Genomic DNA, 11915 nt, shown 5'->3' with positions numbered 1-11915 from the left:
GTAGCGCGTAAAGTTGTCTGTCTGCTGTTCACACGCATTCTCTACCTCCCGGCAGCAAAAACCGTAGTATCCATCCGTAGTATCCGTCGGTTTGCATTTCACACATGACCACCTGCACGACGAAAAAACAACGCTTGTTTCGGCTTACACAAGTGCTTCTCCCTGATACATGGAAATTTCACAAAGCAGTCCATGTTCACGGCACGGTGAGCTACTGCTGAGGACGAATGTGACTCCGATTAATTTCTGGACGAGGAATCTTCTGCTGCGAAGAACACACTTTCCAGCACGCCAACGCACGAACAGCAGTTCTGTGTGAGCGACAGTTATCGAATGTGGAATTCCAGCGCACTCATGTTCAAGAGGCTCGACATTCTCGATGTAGAAAGTGGTCACAAATGCCCACTGCCATTTTCGTTTTCGCCGGATTAGCGCCCGGAAGTGCACGTATTACATGCGTCCTCGACAGATGGCGCGGGGTCATGCAATTGTTGACAGACTGCTCGATTTCCTACTAGGTCCCTGGACATGTAATCATGGAAAATTCGATTACACAAAAACTACAGCGATTTCAGCGGAGTTCTTTGATATTTGAACTTTTGAAGGTTCAAGCTTTTCGCTGATCATAAAGTTTCGATAGGTTTATATTCACTTTTCGGTCCCTTTAAGACAACGTTGAGTCGTGTGGCGCGCTTTTTACCGTTCCGGTCGAACGTTTAAGCCGATCGTGAAACGTTCTGGATTGGGCGGCAGCTGCTCAGATTACCCAAGCAGCACGCCAATGTTGCCAGTATGGGCTGCCAGTATTAAACCAATGTGAGGAGTGCAGCCAGGCTCCATATTGGCCCAATATGGGTTGCCAATACTGGCAAGCTCATTTTGCCCATATTGCGCTAATATTTTCCTGTTAACCCCAACGGGGAGTTCGTGTAATAATAAAGCGTTGTCTGGTTTAATATCCACCACTGACATTACTTATCCCCTCATTTTCCTTTTTCATTTCTGCAGGTCTTATTGATCCACGTTGCAAAGCATTACAAACACAACACCGCATCGCCGGAACAACGAAAAACAGGTGTTTGCTGATGGACACAGGCAATTCGCCCCGTACGTTTACGGACTACAATGCTGTTGAAGCTTGCCTGTCACAAGTAACTTGGTGCATTGACAGCTTTAGTACTGCCCAGGATAAATTTACTTATTTTCTTGCTACGCTTTCTAATATCCTTCAAAGGTGTTCTCGTCCAGTCTTCCGCAGTAGGCGCGCAACGGTTAGGCAGCCTTGGATTACAAATGCAATCATGAAAAGCAATAAGCACAAGAATAACCTGTACAAGAAAACCCGGCTGAACCCCACGAATCGCGATCTCCGCGCCAGGTACACGAGGTATAATAACATCCTAAGAGATATCCTTCGGCTTGCAAAGCGTAAATATGTCTCGTCTAGGCTGGAAAGCTCCTCTGGAGATCCGAAGGCTATTTGGCGTACCATAAATAGCGTCCTGTCAAGGAATACAGAGAAAGCGGCACCTGGTGCGTGCCTACTCGCGCAGGATGGAGTTAAAACCAGCAGTCCAAAAGATATTGCAAACATATTTAATGATTACTTTTGCAACGTTGCTAGTAGAGCACTGCACGGGCCCGGGCCCCCGACCCGGCACGGGCCCGACCCGGCCCGCGGGCCGGGCTGGGCTTGTTATTGGCTGTGTGCTCCGGGCCGGGCCGAGCCCGGGCCGACAAAATACGTCAGCACCGCGGGCCGGGCCGGGCCCGGGCCGTTAAAATACGCCACCACCGCGGGCCGGGCCGGGCCCGGGCCGACAAATATGTTCCCGAGAGTCAGGCCCGGCCGGGCCACGCAGCTAATTCCACACATTGGAGATGTATTAGTTCATATCATCATGCGCTTGCGTCATTCCTGTGCATATTTTGCAAAGACAAGCAAAGGGTACTGCATTATGCATATGATACGACCCTCTAGAACATTCTCCAAGCCACTTTACATTGCTCCTCACTCCTCACATATTTCACAATCACTTTGGCAAAGCTTGGTGAGAGGGATAGGGACTGGGAGAAGCAGTTTGTCGACAGCATGCTCTATCTCCGCAAAATCTTGACAGTGTAACGATAACGCCCCGTGCGTTCTGGATTTAATTTGGTCTCGTGCGGTTACGGTGTTAAACCGCCATCACTTGTATGTTTGTCTTCTCTCCTTATAAATTTACTTATAAATTTGTTTGATAATCGCCAGAAACGCGTACGTCGCGGCTGGAAATACTAGGCCGGGATCTACTCGCTGGGTCACCGGGCCGGGCCGGGCCGGGCCGGGCTCTATTTGCTTAGACGCCGGGCCGGGCCGGGCTCTAGTCACTGGGTCACCGGGCCGGGCCGGGCCGGGCCGCATAAAAATATGAAGGTCCGGGCCCGGGTCGGGTCGGGCCATTTTTCGATGCGCCCGGGCCGGGTCGGGCCCGGAAAAGTCGGCCCGTGCAGTGCTCTAAACTTGCTAGTCGTCTTAGACCTCAGACTGATCCCCCTGCAGACGTCCCTCTTCCTATCTGTAACCCCACATCCTTCTTTTTGACACCTACAAGTTGTTATGAAGTGATGTCTATTATTGATGGTCTAAAGCCACTAACGTCGTCTGGACACGATGCCATATCTTCCACATTTCTCAAAGGGTTTCGTAACTACCTTTCTCAACGGCTAGCAGAATTGTTTAACGATTTTTTTTCTGCACGGTGTTTTTCCCGAAGAACTGAAGATAGCTAAAGTGTCACCCATTTATAAAAAAGGGAATCGATGTGACACTTTCAAATATCGTCCTATTTCCTTGCTTCCGACTGTTAGTAAGGTGCTGGAGAAGATAATTCTGCAACGCTTGGAGAGTTTTTTTTATATTCAAATCAGCTGCTAAGTTCATCCCAGTATGGATTCCGGAAAAAGAAATCAACCATGCTTGCGTTAATTCATGCAACGGAAAAAATTAGAATGAATATCGAAGAAAAAATATTGTCTCTGGGCATTTTCGTTGATCTAACCAAGGCTTTCCATTTAATTAACCATAAAATTTTACTTCAGAAGCTAGACAGATACGGCATTAGAGGCACCCCTTTAAAATTAATAGAACGCTTTTGACCCATCGGAAACAGTATGTCATTCAGTCTGGCTGCAGTTCCGAACTCGGAACGCTCTCTATGGATGTCGCCCAGGGTTCAATATTAGGTCCCTTCTTATTCCTCGTCTACATAAATGACCTGCCTGGCTTTCTTTCAACTACTTGTTTCCTTTACGCAGACGACACCACTATTTTTGTCGAATCTAAAAACCTCACAACACTATTTTGTAAAGCGAGCTCTGTTCTCGATAACTTGAACTTGTGGCTATCACATAACAAGCTTGTTGCTAACTTTCAAAAAACGTCGTATATGGTATTCCGACCGTCTCAAAAGAGCCTAGATTTCACTAATTTGCAGCTTTCCTTCGGAGGGAATGTCCTTTCTCGTGTTTCTGTCACCCGGTTTCTGGGCGTTTTTTTGCAGGAAAACTTATCCTGGCACCATCATATTAACCATGTGCGGAGTAAAATCTCCAGTGGATTGTATGCTCTAAGCATGCGCAGGAACCTAGTCCCAACTAACATACTTTTAACCATATACTACGGCCTGATTCATTCCCATATCAACTACGGCCTTGAAGTTTACGGCCTCACGTATAACTCTAATCTGAACCCACTGCTTTTTGCCCAGAAGCGTACGCTACGAATTATCCTTTCTGTCGGCCGTCTGGAGTCGGTGTCGTTCGCTTTTTCTCTTCTATCTGTACTTAATATTTTCGATCTCCATGATTATAAAGTTGCCCTTCTTATGCATAACTTTTTCTACAGGCCTTTTGACAGACAACTACTTAATTTTCAAAATTTCGTTCCACCATATTCCCTACGGAACGTGTCGCATTCTCTTCAATGTCCGGCCTTTCGCTCTAATTTCGGTAATTTCTCCCTCTCTTCTTTTGGAACTAAGTTGTGCAATGATCTCCCACATAACCTACGGTCAACAACTAGTTTGCGCGCTTTCAAGCGCTCTTGCAAATTTCACTTTCAACAGCGGCATTAATCTCTTTATTTAGGTAAATGACATGTCCATTTCGTTATGTCCATTACTTCATTGTAGCAACGTACACCCTTTGCGCATATTATATGTATTTACGTGTGTCATCTTGCATATTTCCTTGTTTTCATTATGTGCGGGCTACTACCTACTACCTTTCAATTGCCTCTCCCTCATAAGATGTATTTGAATAATATGTTTTCTTGCGGGACCGTTTAACAGGGTTTCCCCTCACGGTGCCTTATCTCAAGTGTGTTCTTGATTTTGTGTAGCACTAATAAACAAATAAACAAATCCCACGGAACTATGGCTGGCTAGAAGGGCTGGTGTGCCGACCAATGCATGGGGAGCGCGTGGTCACGGCCGTGCACAAGAATCGAATCGAATGGAAGAATTGAATTGCACGTGCTTTTGCGCTGTCGCTCGCAACGCGCCTAGAGGAGGAGCACATTTCTGTGTCGCTCACAAAGGGTGCGTTTTCTTATTCAACACTGGCAACTCCGAGTTACTCTCAGTCGGCGAAAATGGCCAGAGTAGCCAGATTAGCGGAAATGACGTCATAACTCTACGGCGAAAATTAGCCAGAGTAGCCAAGGAGTAGCAACTCTTCTCTACTCTGCTCTCAAGTGGGCTAAGACGGCGTTATGACGTCACACACAAGCGCGTCTGCTGCATCCTACATGCGTCGTCTGCAAACCTACAAGCGCGTCTGCTATACATGCGTTGTCTGCATTTGGAAATAAAATGTATCAGTGTTCTCTGTGCGATTTCGAGATAGAGGACTGGTTGAAAACTGTAGAACATTTTCAAGATGTCCATGGAGGGCACACATCTGCATTAAACAGTAAGTTGTTAAACAGTAAACAGTAATCCTGCTGGACGCTGCAGAGCACATGGTTTTTATTTACGATTGCGTAAGCCCAGTGTCCCGTGTAATTTATCTCCTTGTGCATTGCAAGCCCTGTGCGAGATGCTTCTTTATCTTTTTGTTCAATAGCCATTCCACAAAGTGCTGTCCCGGGTGCACCAGATTAGCGGATAGACACCGCTGCCCAAAGGCCTCTGTCTCAAGACTCGTCGGCAGCGTCAGCGACAAATTTCCAGTGGCCGCATGCTCCTGTGCTTCTCCTCATAGATGAGTGCCAAACAGAAGAGGCTAGCGGAACGATAAATTGTGCGAAGGGATTTTGGAAAAGGTAGGCAGACGGCTCTAGTAGCAAGGGGTAATTTTTTGCCTCATTCTCGCCACAGCTCCTTGTGTTTTCTTTTATTCTAGACTGTCAGCTACGATGGAGAAACAGGGCTACTCTGTTTCACCAAATAAATGTGAGTACAAGTGGAAGAAAATGAAAAAGCAGTACAAGATAATCAAGGACAACAACAGCACAAATGGCCGTGCCAGGTGAGAGTCCGATGAAATTGTGCGAGACTTCATGCCAACACATTCTCCAACAAGGTGGTTTTTATGTGATCTAGCTTCACACACATTTGCATTATAGGAAGACGTGGCCATATCTAGAACGTATGGACGAAATTTTCTGCTTGCGGCCGGAGATTACTCCACCATCAATAGCTTCAACCTCAAGAGGCCTCGAAGTGATGGTGAAAGAACCAGAGCCCTCTACGCACCCCACTCCTGGGCCCTGTAGTACCCCACAGAAGAGAAAGGCTGAGCAGGATGAGTGGATGCAGGAAAAAATTTGTTGAAAAATCGAAGGTTGAACAGCTGAAACGGTTCAATGACCTTGTAGCGGTTCCAGCGCCATCGCCATACAGCGCCATCGCTATTCTCTCGCGCCGAGCCGTTTCCGGCACGATCTCCTCTCGAATAAATCGCTTCCTCGAATATCACGTCCGGGTCACCAAATGAAGGAAACAGGCGGGACAACCTTCATGTTGCGTTCGGATTGTTTGAGTTTCTGCGGATGCCGTTTGGCCTGCGAAACGCGGCACAAACTTTCCAGCGGTTCATCGACTTAGTCATCAGGGGCCTACCGTTTGTGTTTGCATACATCGACGATCTACTCATCGCAAGTTCTACGCCGCAGGAGCATGTCGAACATCTCCGTGCCCTTTTCGCCCGGCTCAACGACTTTGGCATCGTAATCAACGCCGCTAAGTCCGAATTCGGCGTAGAGCGGCTCGAATTCCTTGGCCACCTTATCACGAGCGCCGGCATCACCCCCCTACCAACCAAGGTTCAAGCCATCCGAGACTTTCCCCAACCGCCTTCGGCACGCAAGCTCCGGGAATTTCTCGGCCTTGTCAACTTTTATCGTCGGTTCATACCCGGCTGCGCCTCAACTCTTCAGCCTTTAGAAGCATTACTCGCCTCAGCCAAGAGTCGATCTGCCACCCTCGACTGGCCGCAGTCCGCCATCGACGCATTTGACAAGGTTAAGCTCGCCTTGGCGAACGCCACTCTTCTGGCGCATCCGGTACCCGACGCGCCCACTGTCCTCATGGTGGATGCTTCCGCCTCAGCCGTCGGCGCTGTCCTGCAGCAGCAAGTTTCGAACCAATGGCAGCCTCTGTCTTTCTTTTCGCGCAAGCTCAAGGACAGGGAGGTGCGCTATAGCACGTTTTCACGTGAACTTCTCGCAGTCTTCCTAGCCGTGAAACACTTTCGCCATTTTCTCGAGGGTCGGCCCTTCATCATCTACACCGATCACAAGCCGCTAACCTACGCCTTCGTGTCATCCGGCACCAACTACACCCCTCGAGAAATCCGCCAACTTTCATTCATTTCTGAATTCTCCACTGACATCCGATACATCAGCGGCACGGACAATACTGTAGCGGATACCCTCAGTCGTATCAGCGCCTTGTCACGCGACCGGCGTCTTGTCCCCGACAACCGTTTCTCCCTCGAAGGGTTGGCCAATCACCAGGCTGTAGACGAAGAATTGGCCACGCTCCGCGCGGATCCCAATTCGACGCTCCATTTTGAGGACCTCCTGCTTCCTGGAGCCACATCGACTATCGTTTGTGACACCTCTCTTGGCAACCCTCGGCCTTTCGTCCCGGTCACTCTCCGCCGGCAAGTTTTCGCCACCCTCCACGCGTTATCTCATCCGGGCATACGGGCAACGCAGAAGTTGATCGCCTCGCGATACGTCTGGCCTCGCATGCACGCCCAGATCAAGCAGTGGACACGTTCCTGCTTGCACTGCCAACGGGCGAAAATACACCGCCACACTTCGGCACCTGTCGCAAGTTTCCTTCCGCCAGATCAGCGTTTTGACAAGGTACACGTCGACATCGTGGGCCCTTTACCGCCTTCGCAAGGGCACCGCTACCTGCTTACTGTCATTGACAGATTCACGAGATGGCCCGAGGCCGCACCTATTCCCGACATCACCGCCAGCACTGTCGCCGCTGCTTTCGTATCGACGTGGGTGTCCCGTTTCGGGGTCCCTTCCACCATGACTACCGACCGGGGACGGCAATTTGAATCGTCCATCTTTGCCGCCCTCACTGCGCTCCTTGGCACCCACCGCACTCGCACCACCGCCTACCACCCCGCGTCTAACGGCCTGGTGGAGCGGTTTCATCGTCACCTTAAAGCCGCCTTGCGAGCCTACTCCGACTCTTCAGCCTGGACTGAAGCCTTACCAGTTATCCTTCTCGGCCTGCGGTCGGTTTTCAAGTCCGACTTGGGCTGCACTACCGCGCAGCTAGTGTACGGCACGACCCTTCGCCTTCCTGGCGAGTTCTTCGCGCCTGCGTCCGCCACCACCGTTCCCGACCCCACAGACTATGTTTCTCGGCTGCGAGCCGTTTTCGCCGACCTGCGTCCGACGCCCCCGCGTCGCACCTCTGGCGCTAGGGTCTACGTTCATCGGGACCTGCTCACGTGCACGCACGTTTTTGTGCGTGTCGACGCCGTACGCAAGCCCCTTCAACCGCCCTACAACGGACCCTACCCCGTCATGAGCCGTACACCGAAGCACTTCATGCTCCGCATCAACGGGAAGGACGACCAAGTTTCTATTGATCGGCTCAAGCCGGCTTACACGGAAGCCTGCTCGCAGCTAGGCTACACCGTTTGTCAGCCCCAACCGTCCGCAAGTCCCTGCCCTACAGCCTCCGTCCGCCAGCTTCCGCCCCGCCGCCACGTGTCCTGGGCGCCAGTACTCTGCACGCACCATTCATGGACTTCGCCCATTCACTAGGAGGGGGGCAACTGTAGCGGTTCCAGCGCCATCGCCATACAGTGCCATCGCTATTCTCTCGCGCCGAGCCGTTTCCGGCACGATCTCCTCTCGAATAAATCGCTTTCTCGAATATCACGCAACATGAAGGATGTCCCGCCTGTTTCCTTCAACCTTATTGAATAATTTTTGGAGAAATTTGGAAATAAACTCTAGCATCACAGTTGTTGTGTTTTATAGGTATTAGCCTGGAATGAAATTGAGGTAAGGTGCATGTGCTAAATGTTGATCATATAGTATCAGCACAGTTACGTAAATTGCAGATGCTGAACGAACAAGAGGTATGGGTCCAAGTTCCACCACCAGCACTTGCTGGCTGTCGACTGAAATCTTTCATAGCGTTGTTAGCTATTATGGCTTGCTTATGACACCACGAATAAACCTCAAATCTTTTCGCTTCAACAAAAACACTTTATTTATGCTCATGAACGTAAATCACAGGAGTGCTAGGCTGTGTGTTATTGCCTCTCTCTTCTACATGCCAAGCCTCTTGGTCTGGTGTGCACTGGTGTGCTCGCTGGTACCCAGATCATCCTGTGTGCCGACAGCACTAGGGTCCTCAAACGTATCACACCACAACAGGCAAGCATTATGCAGAACACATGCCGTGATCATAATGGTGACAATAATGTCTGGCCGCCTGGTTTCTACACGAAAGAGCCGTCTGTACCGGTTTTTCAAAAGTCCAAAGGCCCTCTCGATAGTAACCCTTGCCCGACAAAGTCGCTTATTGAAACACTTCTGTGCTGTGGACAAGTGACCATTATCTCTGTATGGTGTCAACAAATTTGGACCAATTGGATAGGCAGCATCCCCAACTAAGTGACTACTAAATGGGAAGTGACCATGATCAAGCATATCATGCAATTCTGATCGGCGAACAACACGAGCATCATGCATGCTCCCTGCTTCCCCAACAGAGCAGTGCAAGAAACGCATCTCATGGTCACACACTGCCTGTAGCACAACAGAATAGAAACCCTTCCTATTGATGTAGGAAGCAGCATGTTCTTTTGGTGCAGTAATTGCTATATGTGATCCGTCAACAGCCCCCAGAACACCAGGAAACTTAAACTTCCTCTGGAAGCCATCTATGATGGACAGCGCATCGCTTTCACTGGGCCACAGAACGAACCGAGATGCCACCTTGAGCAGCGCCTCCCCAACCCTTCGTACACAGTGAAATGCTGTGGCAACAGTTGGCAATACATATGCTGTGGACTTGGCAACACCAAGTCGGTCTCCAACACCCCTGCAAGGAAACCAAAAAACAAGAGTCACAACTGTGAAATGCATTGAGTGAACATAATTTCGTGCAGTCACTGTAATTTCCAGTGCATAACATGTGTGGTATACATTGAAAAAGAGTTGCGAAGGGGCACTGCACATTATATTGTAGTATTTTTTGGGAAGAGCAACTTCTAAATGAAAGATGGATGTCACTGAAAAGGTTAGCCAGCTGTAGGACTCGAACCCACATCTTCTGGGTTACCGGACCAGGGCTCTAATCTAGAAGATGTGGGTTAGAGCCCTACAGCTGGCTAACCTTTTCAGTGACTTCCATCTCTCACTGGTAATTTCTTTGGCACTTGAGGCTTTGTATGTATTCGTCTTATGTGTTCCTGCCTCAGCACATCAACTGCCTCATGAGCAACTTCTAAGTGCATGGCAGGAAAGCTGTATTCTCGGTATAGCCGCACGCGGGTTCCAACGCGGCAGTCTACACGATATAGGAGAAATAAGGAAAATAGCTAGCCTCATTTTCATTCATAAGTTAATGTACTCATATCCCTGACGAGATCATTAAACTATATTCCTCCACCATGGCTCTCATCCAGTCATACTCAATCATGCAATGTGTTGGCATCATCAGTTCGCACTAACTTATTCCTGTATTTGCCCCGTCAATATATGGTCCATACCCTGTGGAATAATTTACCATGTCTCATTAACTGTAATCAGAATTTGGATGAATTTATTGACCAGTGTCAAACTTTTTCAATTTCCCTGACCATTATCCCTGTAAGTTGGTTAGTGGCAATGACATATAGCTGCCTGCTTTCTACATAACACTTTGACGAGCACACCGCGATGTATAGTAGATTACAACAGCTGCTTGGCTTTTGTGCATGTTTCTTGTGGTACTGTCGACAGCAAATGAACCGTCGTGCATTTCAAGAGTCTTACCTGAAGCATTCCATATTGGCCAGGCACCACACCGTTATAAGCAGCTGCTTCTGTGCTGGCACCTGTGGACGGCCACAACCAACTTCGCCTTCCCCCAATAAGGGTCCCAGAATCGTGGACAATTGCTGAATAGTCCTTGGCAGCAGCCGGAAGTGTGACTTACAGGTCTCCGATGACATATCCCGAATGGTTTCTTCAGCATATTCGGAAACTTTCGGAATGCGTTGTCTGCGAAATCGCAACGTTTAGTGAGACTTTAACATGACTGCTACACAGATCTGCTACCTTTCTCTTTCATTGGTATCGTCGTCTAAAGATTCCTCCAACACAGACACAATAAGCATACCTCCCATTACGATTTCCTGTAGAACGAAGCTTGAGGATGTCCCCAGTTCCACATGATATCGCTCGTCAGGACCGTCATCCATTTTGAGCGCACAGTAACTCTAGCCGTTCGAAAATTCCGGTCAAGGGTGGCTAATCTTTTTTTTTTTTTTTTTTTTTTACAAAAACAAATATTTATATACTCTGGAGTCACGTGATGATAAAGGATCTGACGTCATTGCCCAACTCCCTGGCTACTCGGGTTGAATAAGAAAACGCACTCAAACAGTCTTCTGTTTCGAGCCGACCACGTGTTCTTTCGGTAGCACAGATTCGCACCGCGCCAGTCGGAAAGTTGAACACTGTAGTTGGACGGTCCATTCGCGCCAAACGTCGCGAGCGCTCGCGCGAAATCTTGTCTGTGGTTGTTTATTTAGTTTCCGGGTACAAATAAAGTTTGCCTGGAGCAATCAACGATTGTGGCGATAGTCATTCTGTGACATTAAACGCATTTACAAAAAATTTCGCTTTCTGCAACATGAACATGGTGTCTCCATCGTTACGATATCTCGTAACGGTAGTCCATAAGTAGGCTCACAAAATTCATATGCCACTCTCATAATGTTCGACCTCAATGGAAAAGCCCAGGCTGTGCTGTGCTGTGTGAAGAGCAGCTGTGTGGAGTGGTCTGTCGAAGTGCATAACATGTCGGAAGAATCTCTCTGAGGCAGCGGATCTAAAGTCCGAGGCGCTTATATAGTAGAACCTACAAGAACCTCGGTAATTCGTTGTTCAAACCCATAGATACGATTGTGTATTGTTCTGGAACGGTCTCTGCCGTGGTTGACACGGTAGAGCGTACTTGCCCGCCATCTGTGGGAAGCGCCATTACAGTGGCAGGCTAGACACCGGGCAAACCTGATCTAGCATTGAGTTTGAGTTTGAGTTTTATTATAGAAAAAAAAAACGGAAGATATTGAATTCGTCACCTGACGAATTCTGCTACTCCCACAAAGGAAATGAAATGAATGAAAGGGGAAAGAAAACTGAAAAGATGAAAAGGTAAAGATAGAAAGACATC

At 48.7% G+C, this 11915-nt stretch overlaps 1 protein-coding gene across 1 annotated transcript; it reads right to left on the bottom strand.

Annotated features, from left to right (window-relative positions):
• Positions 1-8797: 8797 nt before the first annotated feature.
• On the bottom strand, positions 8798-10938 carry LOC135384459 (putative nuclease HARBI1). Its single transcript, XM_064613660.1, has 3 exons — positions 10796-10938; positions 10511-10738; positions 8798-9575 (listed from the first exon to the last, which is right to left on the bottom strand). The coding sequence occupies exons 1-3, from the start codon at positions 10936-10938 to the stop codon at positions 8798-8800; spliced, it is 1149 nt and encodes a 382-aa protein (XP_064469730.1).
• Positions 10939-11915: the final 977 nt, after the last annotated feature.

Source organism: Ornithodoros turicata, chromosome 2, assembly GCF_037126465.1.
Source record: "Ornithodoros turicata isolate Travis chromosome 2, ASM3712646v1, whole genome shotgun sequence".
In the NCBI taxonomy this organism is placed as follows: Eukaryota; Metazoa; Arthropoda; class Arachnida; order Ixodida; family Argasidae; genus Ornithodoros; species Ornithodoros turicata.
This window is presented reverse-complemented; position numbering and strand designations above follow the sequence as displayed.

Excerpts from the sequence above, each read along its gene's own strand:
- LOC135384459 (XM_064613660.1), bottom strand. The coding sequence starts at position 10,938 with ATGGATGACGGTCCTGACGAGCGATATCATGTGGAACTGGGGACATCC. Across the intron at positions 10,739-10,795 it reads GATACCAATGAAAGAGAAAG|ACAACGCATTCCGAAAGTTT; the intron begins GTAGCAGATCTG and ends GCGATTTCGCAG. Across the intron at positions 9,576-10,510 it reads GCCAATATGGAATGCTTCAG|GGGTGTTGGAGACCGACTTG; the intron begins GTAAGACTCTTG and ends GTTTCCTTGCAG.